Consider the following 17657-nt stretch of genomic DNA (forward strand, 5'->3'; position numbering starts at 1 on the left):
CTCTGTATCTTGAGCTCCAGGCTCAGAATTGTTGGGTGAACTTACACACTTCCAAGAAAATTTGTGCATCCCACTTTTACTCTGCACAGCTGACACTTCAGATTACTAATGCAATTAAAATGGCATCGAACGACAACAGAACACAATCACTTGCAAAGTCCCAGCTGTCCCTGGGGTGCATCTACTCTACTGGCCACAATGGTTTCAAGACTTCCACAGCCCCCTCCAGGGAGCACAGGACTTTCTCTGCAAAAATCTCCAGCAGTGCTCCCTCTCCCCCTCTGATGAGATCTGCAGTATTCCATCTGCTCTGGAAGTGTCACCCAAAAGCACAGCACAGCTCCAGACACTGTCACTCATGCTCAGCAGCACCATCCTTCACACTGACACTTCAAACCACACCACTCTGTGCAGGGAACACACGAGATGTGAGGCAGAGATTTAAACTTGTGTCTGTTCTCTGGGGAGCTTCAGGAAAAAAGCCCTGGACTTTCCCCTCAACTCTTCAGGCAACAATGAGATGAGCAGACAGAGCACATGTGCAGGAAGAAACACACAGGGACTTCTGGTGTCAGAAGACGAACAGCTGTTGCACTGAACTCCATGAAGTCATGGCCAAGTCATAGCTGAAGTGAAAGGGGCACAGTGCCCTCATCAACAGCAGGAAAGAAAGGGTGATTTTTCACAGCTGCAGTTCCTGCAGCATCTGGCAATGATGGGAAGTGCTGCAGAACACCAAGGCTGCAAACCCTCCATTATGGCAAATAATGTTACACAAAGGATAACCTTCCCAAAGCAGCTGTCTTAAAAGACTGTGCCCACACAAGCCAGTCATCTTCATTCAGGGCTTGATTCTGCTGGTTCTGGTACTTACTTCCATAAAGGGCAGAAAAGATAGCTGAGATAACCACCTCTGCTAGCCCTCCTTAATGTATGCATTCCTGCACACAGAACAGGCACAAGGCAACAGCTGGACACCAGAGGGGCAATTATGGATAAAGCCTCACATCCAAATAACTCATGAGAGTAGCTGAACTTCTCTTTTAACCTTGCATTTTGTAAATTCAGAGAATATATTTAACAGCTTACACTTACTACACCTACAAGGACACCTGGCAAAAGAAGGATCAAAGTTCCTTTCACTTACACACTTCCCTCCTGACTACCAGAGAGCTGCTCTGTACTTCCTCCTCTAGTTAATCTCAGTGTATTCTGTGCAGCCCCAACCTATTCCCACCCCTGTAATGCCAACCTGCTCTAACAAAGCTCCAAAACATTGCCCCAAATCAACAACATGAACTGAAAAACACCATGAATTTGAAGGCTTTCCCAAGCCCCAAAACAATAGTGCTGTCAGTAACAGGGAGAACAACACAATCAGTGTTTCACTGTCTCAGGGCAGGCTCTGCCTTCTCAACCCCACACCAGCAAAACATTTAAATATAAAACTCTCATTAACAGCAACACTTTGACCAAGTCAGTTCCAGATAAAAAGCTTTGGCTGTGCCAGCTGTGAGGTCACCTTCCCGACTGGAAGGCCCTGAAATTGCAAGAGTCCTTCTTTTCTGTCAGAATAAGGAAAGAAGAGAGAAGAGGTGCAAGCCAGTCCCATGTGACAGAAGCACATCCCAAGCCAACCAAGATATAGCCCGTGCCAAGGCGGGCACATGAAAAGGAATCACGCATATTATTTCTGGAATGATTTTTCAAATTAGCTCATGCAGCAGATCGAAAATGGAGAGCATATTTGTTTAGGGAAGATTAACTTAAATCAGTGGAAAATCTATAAAACCTCTGCAGCCATAAACCAAGGGTTTCTGATTACACTATCTGGTGGTCCTCAAACCTGACTTCAGCTGGCCTGTGTGGGACCCTGCAGTATCCCCAACTTCAGCACAAGCAAAGCGTTTCTTTCAGGCATGAGAAAACAGGATTTGGTTGGGAATATTTGATATAAAAAAGAAAATCCAGATTGTGTTAATTTACTCCAACTCATTCACCTCTGAGTGACCTTCTGTGCATAGCATAACTCCTATCTTAATGCACCTTTACTTATGAACTTTAAAGCATTATAAAATTACACTTACTGGAGACGGAATGAAGGCTTCATGGTACTTCTTAGGATTTATTCTCAAGGGTCCCTTAAAAAAAAAGAAAAGAAGGAGAAAGATTATGCCTGAATCTTATTAATTTTATTTAACACCAGTTAAATTACGGAGCTGTGGGTAATATATCTATAATGAAACATGAGAGATACATCTAAATTTCCATTATACATTTCAAGTCTTGACAACTTCGCATCCAAGCAATTTCAAGCCAAAAGGCAGTTTCATGATAGGCTTAAGCTGATCTACTGCAGTCTGTCATCAAAGAGATGTTGAATCATTAGTTGTTGCTGCTACTGGGTGAACTGAGGATCCAAGCTCTCCTGTTCCTTTCACACATTTTCTGCTGAGCATCCACCAACTTCGTTAAGAATTGGATAATAGAAACAATTTGGCTTGCTCTATCTTGGAAAAGGAGAATGTTGGGTTTGCTTATTTTGGAGGATGCAAGGAAAGAGGAAAAGAAAAGCTGAGCTTGCATGGCAGCAGGTATCATTCTTATGGGGCTCTGGCTGCTTAGGCTGTTCCTGTAAGCAGACAGCAGCAGTAACTCTGTGATAATAAAGTACATTTCCAAAAAAGAATTAAAAGGATTTTCCAAAAATAAACATTTAAAGTCTACAGGATTAAATTCTGTTTAAACACACTTAAAGGCAAACTATCTTAAATACATTTGAAAATTCCATGGTCTATCTATTTCTGCTTTGTTATCTGCCAATTTAAAGGCCAAGTCACCTGCAACAAATTCATATCAACCCTCCAAAGTAAACCAACCAGTTTTGCTGCTTGCACTCAGGTCCATCCAAGAGAAAGGCAGAGCCAACCAAAGCCTTACAGGCTACACATTTGCATCCCAAAAGAATCCTGGAAATTGGGATTCAGGTGACTGCAGTTTAAATGACAGCATTTGAATCTTATGGGAATACAACTTAGGTATCTGCTCTCCAACAGCCTTCTGCTCTGGGAAGAAAATTTAGAAATTTCTCCACTTCTGTATTTGAAGTACTGTTAGTCAGTTTATTATATGAACAGATTCCATCTGTTTGCACTTCTGTGTTAAGCAATCATAGGAGCATCTCACAGGAATTGCTTCTTTAAAACTTTACTGCAGCAAATAATTTTTTATGTATTCTAGGAAACACTCAGACAATAGGAAAATAGAGCTGACTACATATGAAAGTTTTGCTGCCTTGAAGAATTCACAGATTTATGAAGATTTTCCACTGTACTTATTTGCTAAAGTTTACCAGCAAATACAGAATACCAGATTACCGGCAGCATGTATTCCAAAATTTTTAGATACTATTTGTGTACTTTGCTGCACTCATTTTATGTCTCACATAACTTGTATTAACAAGGACACTCACCCCCATGGCAGGCACAACCCAGAACAGCATGGAAACAAAGATGACCCACTGAGAGAAACCCTGGGCTATTTTATGCTTAAGCAAAGTGAGAGCTGACTTGCTGTCATCAGTTTCTATTAGCACTGGTACCCACTGATGGAAAACTCTCAATGGTTGTCCTCCACTTATTTCCCAGAATCAGTCACCAGATGCTGCTACAGAGAAAAACGAAAAAATGGAAAGGGATTGTTGCTCTGTCTGACAGAGTCAATTCCCATATGTGTATCTACCCACCAGCACTAAGCAGATGAGGGGATATCCTGTTTTCCTCTGCACAATCCCCTTGAATAGTTTGGGACAGCTGTCAATCAGTCAGGTGTAAATGCCAATCATGCACATGAAAAATCAGGGTTTGTGTCCACGGCCCAGAAGGCGCCAGAGCAGCAATGCCATGGATGCCCAGCTCCAGCAAATGCACAGAGGAGCATGGTGTTACCACATTTACTGTGCGGCCTGTTTATCTGCATCTTATACGCACTACCTAATTATGATCAGCATTAGAATTCTTACGTCAAGTAACATTAAAATACTTCAGCTCTTTCCTTTAAGCAAGAAACTCACAAAATCTATCTTAGAAAGCAGATGGGCCCTATTATCTGTGCCCATGAAAATCCTATTTACAATGTTGTACATTTCACGCTGTGATATCATATCTGGAACCAGTCACTCTCCCCATCTGCAATGAACAACTGTTCTCATATGTGTATTGGGGGGTGAGGATCTGGCTGCAGAGTCTCATGATGTCACACTAATGTTGTATTATTTTACAATAGCTTGCAGATAATAGCTGCTATATTTATCAGTGTTTTTCTGTCATTAGGGCCTTTGTTATGAAAGGGAAGAACAAGGTCTGCAGGAAGGTTTCTAAAACATTTTCGGATGATTCAAGGCAGCTTCACAGGCTCTTGCCAATAAAGTTTCTAACATTATTGAACTTTCCCAGTGAGACACAAAAGGGTCACGATTTCTCAAGCTGCTCTGCTAAACCCAGGGCAGGCAGTACTCAGACTAAAATTCAAGTATCACGAACCAAGCAGTTTATAACAACTATTATAACACATATGCCTAGATTTGTTTGGATGTACAAAACACCAAAAAAAGGTCAGGGTTCACAAGTATCTGATTGCTACCAAGGCTTCCTCTGAGAAAACAATCCATGAAAATCAGGGAAACCCCAGCTTTCACATCCACAAAAGAACAGCTTCCCAACGAAAAACACCCTTTTAACAGCAAAGCAGGCTCGGCATCTCTGTTGGCTCCACCTGACCCCAGCAGCCCTGCAGGGAGGGGCTGGGAGACACTGGAGGCGTGGAGCAGACATGAGTTTCTGGCTGATGCTTCAGAGGATGATTAGAGTCCTTTGGGTCAATGCTCTTTAATACACAGCCCGATTTCATCTGTTGTGTACAACCATCACCGTGCACTGACAGAACGACGCGGGAGTTATTCAATCCTGTTTGCCTTCAGGCCATCCGGTGTGATTCCAGCCAATGTGATGTGCCTGGTGTTTGCTCCTGCAGTTCTGAGGGCAGGGAAGTGGGAATTCTACACATTCGTAAGCGCCTGAGCTCAGATCCCTTTTCCTGTGGAAGGACACTTCCGGACACGTCGCATGACTCCACGAATCCGCAGGGCACACTTCTTGTGCTACTTATCAAAACATGACCTAATGTCAGATGCAGTACCAGAAACTATTGAGATCAGTATTAATGACAGACGTCAGCACCCATAAAGATAACCTTTCACTCCTCCTGATCTAGGGCTGCCTAATCTTCACGGTACTTGTGTGTCATCTGAGCAATTTCCAGGTCTGTCAGTAGTTTCTGTGGGTTGGGCTTTCAGGAACATTTTGTTGCACAGCTGCATTGCCAAGGTCCAGCAAGAATCTCAGTGTTATGGTAGGCTCTTTTCTCCCTAACAGAGCTCTCAAATTCTCATCCAAATATAAGCAGATCCAGTGTTTCCAGGATGCTCCAGGAGACAGCCCATGTTCAGAGAGTCATGCTACTGCTTGGGAGCACTCCAATTTCCTCAGGACCACTAGATTCAGACTAATAAGTCTGGCCTCCTCTTCCGTAGGCTCTTGTAGAGACTTTTTGCAGGTTACTCTGCCAGAACAATGCCCTGCTTTTGGGGATTAACACAATAGTGATTTGTTCATTCTGTCTCTTGCCATTGTACAGGAAACACTGAATATTCACCCATTCACTAAAGCTGCTCTCAGGATCTCACCTATCCTGGTTGAGGCTGCAGTGATGAATAATCTTGATGAAATCATAAGGATGAATGAACTGAAGATGAGAAATACTGAGCTGGGATGCCCATGATCTAACACTCGGCTCTGAATTATTAAATCCAGCTTCTACAGCCTCCATTGTTTCCCTTAGATGTGGAACTGGATGAAAGGAAACAGGCAGAGCCTATGAAAGCACGTATGACTCTTCCAGTTACGCAGCACATGACCTGGAGTAGACACTACACATTTACAAGAATTAGGTTTTCTTTTGCCAGGGATCATGCAATCACAGGTCCATGGGGACTCAGCATTTCAATGGAATTCTCAGGTAGTAGTCATAGCCTGATGTGCCTCATCTGCAGCTGCACTTGACCTCACAGGCAGTCTGTACTGCACTTAAAGCTATCAGGCAGTGTGTACCAAAAATGGTGCCAAAAACACTCCTGAAGGTAAGACAGAAGCTTTAGTTGATGCCATATGCCAGTGCAGCCAGAGGGAAGTCACAACTTAAGGCTCCCATTTTTTCCCTCACCATTTGCTTCCCATTGCAGATGTCTCTGATGGTCTTTAAAAATGCATTGGCCTAAGGTCTGAGTAGCCCAGTGGACCATGCTGATCATCAGTAGTGATATTTCTCTCAAAGCTAAGAGTGCATGAGACTGGTCTTCAGGATGGAATCAGGCAGTCTTTTTATGTAAAAACCTCATCATACTTCCAGAGATTATGCCATTATAGTGATATACAAGAATTATTATGCAATCACATAACAAAAAAAATCAGACAAAAATTGAGGTGATATCATTTGAGACTCCAGTGTATTTATGAAGTAAGGGTCACCATCTCACCAGCACTACAACACTAATTAAATGGCAATGGACCTGTGTATGCTTGAGTAAACAGTCAATGGATGTCATGCCCTCATTGATCTCCACCTGCCCTTTTTCTCCAGCCAGTCTGATCTCACTGGGATGCCAGGTGTGTCCTCAAGAACATTACACCATGTTGAGAACTGCTATGAATGTGGTGCAAGGATATTCTCTTCTTCTCCATCTCAGCCCTGCCAGCATTCATGTAAACCTCCTCTATCCAGCAGACAGGACAGCAGGTCCACCCCATATTCTTTAGAGAATAATTGCTGCCTAATGATAGCTGCAGTTTTGCTGCTCCAAAAAGAAGCACAAACATTTTTATGAAAAATTTCAGCAAGAGCTAAGGGCATTTGTTTTCACTTACAGAGTCTACCAGCAACTGCTGTTGTTTTGAGCATCATTTGTAAAAAGAAGTGTGTCCCTAGTAATGACCATCATGGCCAGCAGATTATTCATCGAGAAATCCACAATTTATCCCTAGTGTGGATCAGGAATTCAACAGAACATGCAATCAAAGAAAAAACTACTTCAGAGGAATGTAGAAGATTCCATCCCACTTGTAGAATGTCCTGAGAAAGGGAAAATATCTTCCTCTGGCTTCTACAAGTGCTACATCAATTCCCTGTCATCAACTGCTGCTGATTTCCAACTGCCTGTGATTTCCACAGACTTATCACAAGAGCACGAACACTGTACATTTCAGGCACCTGAATTAGCTCTCCCCTTTTCAGTCCTGCTGAAACATCTTCCTTTGACATGTAGGCTTCAAATATACTCTTCTTCCTCCCTCGAGTGGGTTTATTTAGATTCTTTCTGTCACCTGATGTTGAGACAGCAGCATAGGATCCTCCTGCAAACAAAAATTCATAAGTGTTACCTTGCCCACTGTGCATCTTAAAAGAATCTGTACATAGGTTTTATATTCAAAGTTGAACTTCTGAGAACAGTTTGCCTGGAAATACTGGCACCCGACTTCAGAACACCAAAAAGCCTGGAATAATCATATTTTACAAATAACCAACAGTCTTTTACAGCTAATTTTAAAGTCAATAGCATTCATCCCAGCCCATCTTTTAAAGCACAGGCTTCAAGGCAGCTTATTCCTGAAGCGTGTGCACACATTGCTTTAATACCTCTGGGAGTTCCCAGTTGTCTGGGATTTACTCTGCTGTCTGAATTGTTCATTGTTTCTGTCTGCGATTCAGAGAGTTGCCTCTTCCTATCGAAGTTCTGGGGAGTTCTTGCAGATTCAGAGTTGTTTCTGGTCCTTGCAAACCCTCTTTTTTCTGCACCTGAAATCAAATACAGGTTTGAAATAACAGGGAAGGGAAGAGGAACCCCAGTGCCAGCTTGTGGTCCTGGTGAAGCTCACGGTCTCTAGTTCTTCAGTACAAGTTACAACCATGAGTCATAGCCTTTATCCAAGAGAAACAATGTCTTCATTAGTTCATTTGTAATCTGTTGGCTCTTTGGGCCTCATAATACACCACTAACTTATTTTAGCATAAATAAAACGTTGGAAATTACGATGCGAAAGTTGGATACAACCCTTCCAAAATCCTGGGAAATTCATTAGAGCATATAAAATGTGAAATTGTTAAACTGTTTCCAAAGTCTCCACCCCATTAAGCCCCCAAGTAGTGAGAAAATATAACCTCCCTACAACTTAATTAAGCAGGTCAGGAATCAAGGAGGCAAAAAAAAAAAAAAAAATTCTTAACAACCCACAGTGGAGTTATTAACTGTGGAGCTACCAGAGGCAGCACGGTACACAAGGACACCAGAAAGAAGTGCCAAAGCTCCAAATGTCCAGCCTGTTCAGAATAGGCCACAATCATATGAAAACATTCTGCAGAGACTCACCCCTTACTTCCCTGCCATCACCTCAGCCCCTTCCCTACAGCCAGGAGAGCAAGCAGCAGCTTCCAAAGCGTATGCCAACGCTGTTCCACGGATCAGCACATTGGAATGCAACCCAGCGCCGCGCAGCTGCCCTCTTGGCCCTCCACCTGGATACTGAACATGTCATCACAGCTTTGCCTTCCAGCCCCTCCTGGCTACGCTCCCTGGGTCCAAGCTTGTACCTGCAAGTCAGAAAACGTGCAACGCCAACTTATTTGCTACGGTGCTATCCAAGTTACAAGGCAAATTTTTTTACCTATGGTATCCTTCTCAAATGAAATAGCAGATTGCTTCACAGCAATGAGGAAAAAAAAAATGTTTTAAAAGCTGTACTTAAGCAGAGATCTTTAAAAAATATGGTGCAACACGAGAAAACTGCTACTTTGCCCAATCATAGAATAAAAGCAATTGTCATAGATATAACAACAGGCAAATCATCAGGGGGGATGGATCCTCCTAATTCAGGAGGGACAACACCAAAACAGGCAGAGGGACAACTGAAGGTGCCAGCTCAGACCAGTCCAGGAAGAGACTACACAGCACAGCAGTGTCTCCAAATGGGAAGCTGAAACAAAGAGGAGGCTTCTGTTTTCAGTCACAATAACACAACATAGCCCTTTTTCTACACAATCAAGCTTTTCACACTCTGAGGGTGCTTCCAGGGCGGAGATTGGAGAGAGCACAGCAGCAAGTTTAGGTTTCAGCTGAGGCAACACAACCTGCATGGCCCACATAATGAGATGGAGCTAAAATTAACTGATTTGCAACTGCCTAATGAACTGATTTACAAATGTCCTAAGGGTCAAGTTAAGTTTAAAAACAGACACCAAAAGTAAAAGTACAGACTAGAGAATTGGCAATGCAATTTGCTCCTGGATATGTTTGCAGAGACATTTTGGTGAAGGAATATGACTTATTAAACTGCAACAGGCGGGATTTTAGGCTGCTCACCCAGAGGGGTCATGCAATCTGCTTCGTTGGAGGTTCTTAAAAATAGGTGAGACAGACGTCTGCCAGAGTTGGTCTAAGAAGAGTAGTTTTTTCCTTGAGGTAGTGAAAAGGATTACACGAGCTCATAAGGTCCTCTAAAGCCCTCGTTTCTATGACAGCAAGTCACAGAAAATACTACTATGAATTAAAGACCCCGGGATAAAAATGAGGCTAAATCTTAACATATAATTAAGAAGGAGCGGGAAAAAAAAGAAAAAAAAATAGAGCAGAAAACTAAAATGCAGGGGGGGAAAGCAAAAAAAAAAAAAAAATCTCATTAACTGGGCAATGAGCTAAAAGACAGAATTAGGCACTACAGAGAAGAGTTTTCTCACCACTTGGCTTGTCCAATGGTTCAAGAAATTTGGAGCCCCTATAGCCAAAAATAATGTACAGCAACAGCAAAGGATGAAGAAGCATCTTTCTGTGATAAATGGTAGACATGCAGAGGCATCTGCACATTTTCAGCACTTAAGCCTTGGGCTTTGCTCTGTGGTGGGATTTTTCATCTGCTCAAACTCAAATGCAAAACTCAAAGACAAAATTCACTCAAAACAACAAACTGCTTCACCACAGCTGGCCTGCAAGGCAGTTTACACACAGCCACTTTGGATAGTATTTGACCCCCTTGGCCATGGCATTTATGGCTAAACAAAGCCACCCCTATTACAAAGCCACAAGCAACTGTCACAATTAGCATTCAACTGGAACACATCAAATTCTGCATGACTATGATTTCTTGTATTTCTTCTTTTAAAAGAAGGAGACCTAACTACAGGTCACCATCTGTTTCAACTAGAGTCAGTATTTGTTTCTGCAATGCACCTGTCCCTTAAAACTGGAAGTTAGAAATATCTCTCAAGATGGACTTTCCTGCTGTCCCCACTGCCCAGCATTAATATTCTGATGCATAAACAGACATCATTCCACAAACTCTATAGCATAGAATATATTGAGACTATTCTTTCTGAAAAACCTATCACAAACATGGTTAAAGTCTATTCCAGCACCATGTGTGTCAGATTTACTTTTTTCCTTAGTGCTACAGTTGAGCGATTTGTAAGACAGAACAAAATCTCTCATGGCAGGATGTCACACAAAGTAGTAACACATTGTAGGTATTAAAATAACCAAATGCTAAATAAACTAATAAGGAAATGAATATGAGAAAAAATTTAAAATCATTTCAGTGGCAGGAAGACTAAAGGGCAGGGACTGAGAGTTGAGATTGGCTGATCCATCCTAACAGGAGACTTGAAGCAACCACAGAGCACCAAACACATCTGCTGTGCAGAACCACTCAGGCCTGACCACAGAGCAACTCTAGTGCACAACACATAAATATTCACAAGCAGCAAATGCAACACATTTGTGTGTTTATCTGGCTGCATAGATGATGTAGAGCTGCTCCCTGTGGATGCAGCCAAAACTTGCCTGGGATTTCTAGATATTCTGCTATTTTCAATGGGATATGACAAAGATCTAATGATTTGAAGAAAGGTGGTTGACTGCTCCATAACTGAAGTCCTCTGGAGGGAGATTTAGGTTGAAAAAAATCCCAACACCTCTACCAGGCATGGAAGCCCCCTACAAGGGCAACAGAGGGACACCTAAATGAGTCCAGCAATTCCACTCACAGAGCAAGGAAACCTTTCAAACTAGCCAAAGGGAAGCACCTGTGAGAAGCAGAAACACACAACTCCCACCTCCTCAGCAAGACAGGCATGAAAGAAAAGTGGGTGCATTCATGGGCTTTCAGAACAGCTCACAATCAGTCACTCACTTTCATTCTCACCATGAACACCAGGAAAAGGAGCAGAAAGGATGCAGGGGCTGGTTGAGCTCTGCTGAAAAGGACAGCACTGGAGCTCCATCTGAAATCCAAACCACCTCACTTCATCACAACAATGACATCACACAATAGCACATTTTGGTCTTTAAACCTAAGTACCTATTAATCTTTTCTTATTTGGGGGGGAAAAAAAGCATGAAGGCAGCTTCCCAGAATAACTGATCTGGCTTACAGTAAGAGAGGAGGCTAGATGTTTTAAATCAGCTTACTTTGACATAATTTACACAAAATCACTCTGGAGTTTAGCTTCTGCAAAGTACTGCACTTAATTAAATTTTCATCTATTAGTCAGTTGATCAACTAGATGGTCAACTAAATCAACTAAAATGCTCAACCAAACATGAAGTTAGCAAGGCCAGAAAGTCTTTAATTTTGTATTAAAATTTGCATATTGCTTTATGTAAGAAAGAATCAAGACCCTTAATTTTATTTATCAAAAATAAAACATTCCAAGTGCCCTCTCACACCTGACAATCTCTTTGATTACTACCAGCAGAGAAGGAAAGTATCACTGAATCTTCATCAACACATCCATGACAACTCCCATTCAGGATCCAGCAAGAACCAGTTTTGCTTGAGAGATCCAAGTGAATTTCAAGATAAGGAGATCTTGGTACAGTTTCTCCCTGTAGGGCATCTACATTTTCACCAGTCATGTTTACCTCCAAACTTCCAGCTTTCTTACCATCTATATTATTTATGTAGATACCTACAATAGTTAGGCAGCTCCCTGGGGTGGCCAAGACTATGAAGGCATCACAATGGTGATGGTTACACCTCTGCAGTGTCGGACCCCCCCAGACACTATCTCAGCATGTAATAGCTCCTTTCATATTCAAAAAAAAGGAATTTATATTGAAAGCATTGGACAGAACAATATTGTTACAAATTTTTCCAATACAAAATACTTGCATCTGCTATTTACTTTTATCAGTTCATGACTGGACACTACCACCTCCACTAACTCTGCTATTGCAGGCTAAGAGGATTTTCCATTGCTTCCCAGCATTAGATCATGGTCTAGATATGGCAAGGAATCTTTGGAAAACCCTGTTTTCCAGTTAGCATAAGTGTGAGAAGAAACAGAAGCATATCTCCACAACATGCAATAGAACAATTTGTTATCAGTTAATGAGACACTCTTAACTCACAGTTCCTAAATATTTGTCCATATTTCTACAATGTTCCATTTCATTGCTGACTCATTTCAATTACTTAAGCCAATTTCCTTCAAGACATCCAAGTAATTCTTCAAGAATACCCAACTGTGCTCTTAGAAAGATATGCTAAGGACAAACCCATGATCTTGAAGAGATGGCAGCTACCAAAAGAAGGATCACCCAACACTGCCCTATCCCCAAAAGCAGAAATTAGCCAAAGACAACAAGAACTACCCTGATACCAGCCTGTGGTTACTCCACATTCCCATTTAAATCAGACCAGGTTAAACACAGCAAGGAAGTTAAATAAAGCATGTTCTTACTCATCCTTACTAGAGATTTAATGAATTAGTGTCCAGCCACGAGGCAGCCCAAGACATCACCTCACAGATCTGTAAATTCAAGTTGGCCCTTGATTCCTGGCAGAGCTGACAAAGCAAATTTTAGAAACCATCAAATTTGGTCTTTTAGCAAATGAATACTCTCCAAGAGCTGCCAGGAAGTTCTATCTGCAACTTTATGAGGCACTATGGATGCTGATGTGAAACAGGGTGTATTAATAGTCTCAATACTAAAGTTCAGCCAACACAAACTCTGCCTTGTTTTGGAAAGACATCTGGGACATAAAAAATCCACAGTCCTACATAGCCCCTGAACAACTCATCTCAGGTACTTTTGTGAATCTGTGTCTGCACAGCTTTGATGAGCTGGGGGACGCAGCTCTGGCTGGGAGCTCTGGACAGGCACAGACCAAGTGTTGGCACTGTTGTACCAGGCAACTGCCCCTTTCATTCTCCAAAGTCAAATAAACTCCCAGCAGAAGACGCTTTGCCAGTACAAACTGCATTAACATCAGGGTGGTTTTGCTAGGATCCCTGTGCCTGCCCCTTTCGTGTACTTAAACAGGCAATTCCAAAGCCATTTGGTATTTTCTGCAGCTCAAAGAAGTCTCTAGAATAAATCCCTCTCAAATTTTAAAAGTCAAAATGCGTTTGTTAGATTTTTTTTGAATTTCTAATGCACCAGTGACATCCAGTAGATGCCATATTACAGAAGTGACTAAGTCAAAAATCTCCAAGCACTTAAATGACTACTACAATATCCGGGATCAAATTACCACACACAGGCAAAAACAACAGGCAAAACCAACAAACACCATTGAAGTGATCTCAAATGTGAGTTATGTCAACAAAAACACTGGTCACAGGCAGGCCAGAAGTAACAAGCTATTTATGTTTTGCAAAATATTTTGCGGATTTAAGAGATTAAATGCCCTGCTAATGGTAACAGCCAAATCCTTTTTTGTTCCATTTAGTTTTAAAAGAAAAAACACAAAGACAGTGTTGGTATAGTTGCTCAGGGAAGGAGTTCTGTACCAGCAATTAAAAAGACACTCCTTGGAATCTATCTCTGTGCTAGAGCCCCAACAATACACATACAGGACCAAACCCCATCCACCACACTCACTGAAAGCACAGCTCTGCTCACAGTTCTGTTAGGAACAGTCGTGCTTCCACATTTCTCTAAACATGAAGTAAGAGTTCAGGTTCTTGGACAGCCTTGGAACAGAACCATCTCCATGGATTTTACAGTATCTTGAAGCCAAAAGCTTAAATAAAGTAGATGGCTCAAGATTAAAGACAAAGCAATAGAGACTAATGAGGATGTCATGGGAAAGAATTCATTAGGGATGTAGGAGTGGAGAGGCAAGACTTGAAGATATGTTATCAGCTCAGTGATGTTTCATTGCAACAGAGACCTGCGGGAGATAAACATGGTAGGCAATATTTCAGATGCTCAATCTGGAGCCAAAGAGAAAATCTGAGTGCATTCTCCTTATCACAAGCAAATAAAGGAAGATCCTTCTTCTCTCATGAAATGCAAATTCAAAGAATCTCAAACTGAAGGTTCTGCAGCACATTCCTCTGCTTGGTCCAAGCCAGACCATAAAGCTAAGAGTTCCTATAATGTTGCTGTGAGTCCTCCTCAAAAGTAACCAAGGAAGTGAACAATTTGAAATTATCTTAATCATGGAAAAATAGGGAAAACTTCCAGGAAAGGGAGTATCTTTGTGGAACTGGAAAAGAATGGTGATACAACAGCACTGTAAGGATTTAGGCAGATGGCAGATTGCATAATTAAGTTTAAAGTTAATTAAACAGTCATTCAAAGAAGAGAAACAATGCAAACTTACATTTACATTCACAGGCTCAGCCAAAATGCAAATTCTATGCAAATCTCCTGAACTGAGTGGATGGTGTCTTAAAATCCAGTTGTCAGAAGTAGCTCCCCGGCCCCCCAGCCTCCCAAATTGACCCATCATGATGGCCACCAGAGTCCAGGCGCAGCATAAATTTACATATAACCTTCCACCATCAAGACAAAACAAAATAAAATGAGAAGACATTGTGTTAAGTGAAGGCATGTCCACAGAGCTCTAAAATTTGAGTTCAGCAGTAATTCAAAGGACTGGAAAAGCCCAACTGTTTACCAGCAACTCTCTACAACATAACATAGCTCTGCCTGTGCCAGCCAGCAGGTTGTCTAGAGGCACGGCTGTGTTTGTGCATCAGCACACTGTGAGCCATCAGTGCAGCCATCCAGGAACAAACCCAGAGAGCTCTCACCCTGCCTCTTTGGAGAAGGTGATTCTCCAAACAGCTTGGCAGAAAGTCTGCCAAAAGCTGCACAGAAGAGTTGGACATCCAACAGCAAAAGAACAAAGGGAATCTTTACCACACAGGGAACAAGTTGGCTGCAGACAGGCAGCCTATCCCCCAGCCATGACTCCAGGTGGGGAAATACAGGCTGCCATGGTTTGTGAGAGAGCTCTTGTGGCCATGAGCTGCTTTTGGAAGTGACTGTGCCACTGCTGCTGATCATAAAAGACTCAGATGTGCAACATTCTTAGAACTAAACACTGAAGAAGAAACACTTCTACTAAGAAATGAAGGTAGCAAAAAAGTGGCACGTCCATGGATATTAAGGAAAGTTGGGAGTAGAGACAGATGCTCAGTTCCAGACTCATGAAAATGATGTGGGAAGCACACATATGGTGGAAGGCACATGTTGCCACTGCTCTTTTGCTTTAAGCTGCACATACTTATTAAAAACTCTGTGCTGCATGTCCCCAGATTTCAGTATGGAACTAGGGAAAATGTTCTTGCTGACTTTGGCTTTCAGAAAGGGCCTAGGCTTTGAAAAACTGAATTGAAGAAAAATGCACAATGGATTCTTTCTGCTGCTGAAAACAATGCTGTGGAAACTGCTCCTGACCGCCAAGATCATGTGCTCACTACACCATGCTTCCACTTCCAAAACACTTCCAAGCATCCTCATGCTTGCAGGCTTTTGACTTCAGTAACTCAGACAGTAATTGCAGTTTTATTCAATTCCTCAGCAGGGTTTGTGTTGTAGGAATACTACAGGAGTGCGAGAGCCAAAGATACCATTCCAGGCTCTGAACGAAGGGCTGGTGACGAAACTCATTTAGTAGCAATAGACTAAAAGTTTATCAAAATAGTTACTGTGCTCCAGCTGCGTGCAGCAGCGCAGTGGTGTTGTCAGGGAGGGGGTACATCTCTTTTGGTTTTCAGGACTCTCTGTGAACCTGCTCCACCCTGCTCGTGACCTCCTCACTACCTACTCCGCCTGATGACTGCACTCCTCCAGGCTTCCACTCCTGCCTTGGGATGTGGGTCAGGGCAGCTTCCACCCCCCTCATCCTTCCATCTTCCCTAAACATCTTCCACAATACCTTTTGCTCTTTGTTTTATCCAGTGACTACACTGTGAAAAGGCTTCTTCAAGACTTCAAGAAACACAATATTGTGGAAGTTTTGTCTTTGATTTTTTCTGGGTTTCAGTAGTTTGAGAGAAGCAAGTTGCTCAAAGAACAGAAGAAGCTAAGAGGCTTTGAAAAGCAAAATACCTGACAGAAGGTGCTAACATACTAGAAGACATTAACAGCTGAAGAAATCAAAGAACTGCCTTCAGATTCCTACACATCCTGAAGTAACCCAAGGTGCTGCTGAATGTGTTGTTCTGCTGATGAACCATTCCCCACACTATCCACTCAGTGCAGTAGGTACATAAATCACAATCCCTAGTAGTGTGAGGGAAAATGCCTAAAGACATACAAACTGAACAAAACCACATTTTGGCTGCTGGCTTTTATTTGCAGAGAGCCTGGAATATTCTCCAAGACAGGACATGCCCCATACATCTGTGGGCTGCAGCTGCTAGTGTTGACATTTTCCTTCAGCACCCTGGAAATTTTTATTTTTGTCACAGAAGACGTTCTTTTATGCAATAGATCACAACATTTTGTTTTCCACCCTGCCCCAGCCAAGTCTCAATTCTCTGAAGCGTGGCTTTCCCCACAAGAGGGAGTTTGGGACATGCAGCCCACAGCATTTCATGGTGCTGGTTAGCAGGGGATTGGGGTGGGAGGGCAAAAGATGGGCAGCAGCATTTGGGACAGGAGAGGTAGGAGCAGAGTTGTAGAGGAAGGCAGCAGACAAAGTCCACAGCAGCCACAGGCTACAGAGGAACCACAAGAGCCACTGAATTCAGCTGCAAAGAACTTGTCCTACCTACCTGGATTCCACGGTGAAGGAGATGCTTGGACATTACCTGAATAACAGGCCAGACCCGACAGGTGTCCTCATGGACAGCAGAGGACAGAGAGCTTTTACAAATTAATTCCTGTTTAAATGGCAGTATTTTTCAGGAGTGGAAATGGCTATCAGGGCTTCTAAAATGTGCTGGTGACAGTCCACATACCACAAGCCTTGGTAAAACTGTTCCAATGGTCATTCACCCTCACTGCTAAATTGTGCTCTATTTCAAGCCTGGATTTGTTTAGCCTCAAATGCATTATATCATAATCTGCTCAACTGAGTAGCCTATTATTGAACATCTGTTCCCCATGTAGGCAATTTAGTGAAAACGCCCCTCCCTCAAGCATCTCTGTGATAACCAAAGCAGGGTTCCTCAAATCACTCGCTCACGATCTCAGCGTTTTAATCTTCCCTATGGCTGTCCTCGGAGCATTCATCAATTCATCACCATCCGCCTCAAACTGAGGGCATCACCACAGGATACAACACTCCAGAAGCTGCTGCTGCTGTGCCAAA

General features: G+C 42.5%; 1 protein-coding gene across 3 annotated transcripts in view; it reads right to left on the bottom strand.

Annotated features, from left to right (window-relative positions):
- DIS3L2 (DIS3 like 3'-5' exoribonuclease 2) overlaps window positions 1-17657 on the bottom strand; it is a 178185-nt gene that overhangs the window by 152108 nt on the left and 8420 nt on the right. The window contains exons 1-4 of one of the 3 annotated variants that reach the window (XM_056499072.1): window positions 8480-8696; window positions 7750-7908; window positions 7324-7466; window positions 2088-2141 (exon numbers count right to left, since the gene is read on the bottom strand). In XM_056499072.1, coding sequence (XP_056355047.1) covers window positions 2088-2141; window positions 7324-7466; window positions 7750-7801 — 249 coding nt within the window. In that variant the 5' untranslated portion in view covers window positions 7802-7908; window positions 8480-8696. Of the gene's footprint in view, window positions 1-2087; window positions 2142-7323; window positions 7467-7749; window positions 7909-8479; window positions 8697-17657 lie in introns of those variants that run through there. The other 2 variants (XM_056499070.1, XM_056499071.1) reach the window with 2 other exon arrangements.

The sequence above is a fragment of the Oenanthe melanoleuca genome, chromosome 9 (genome assembly GCF_029582105.1).
Source record: "Oenanthe melanoleuca isolate GR-GAL-2019-014 chromosome 9, OMel1.0, whole genome shotgun sequence".
Taxonomy (NCBI): Eukaryota; Metazoa; Chordata; class Aves; order Passeriformes; family Muscicapidae; genus Oenanthe; species Oenanthe melanoleuca.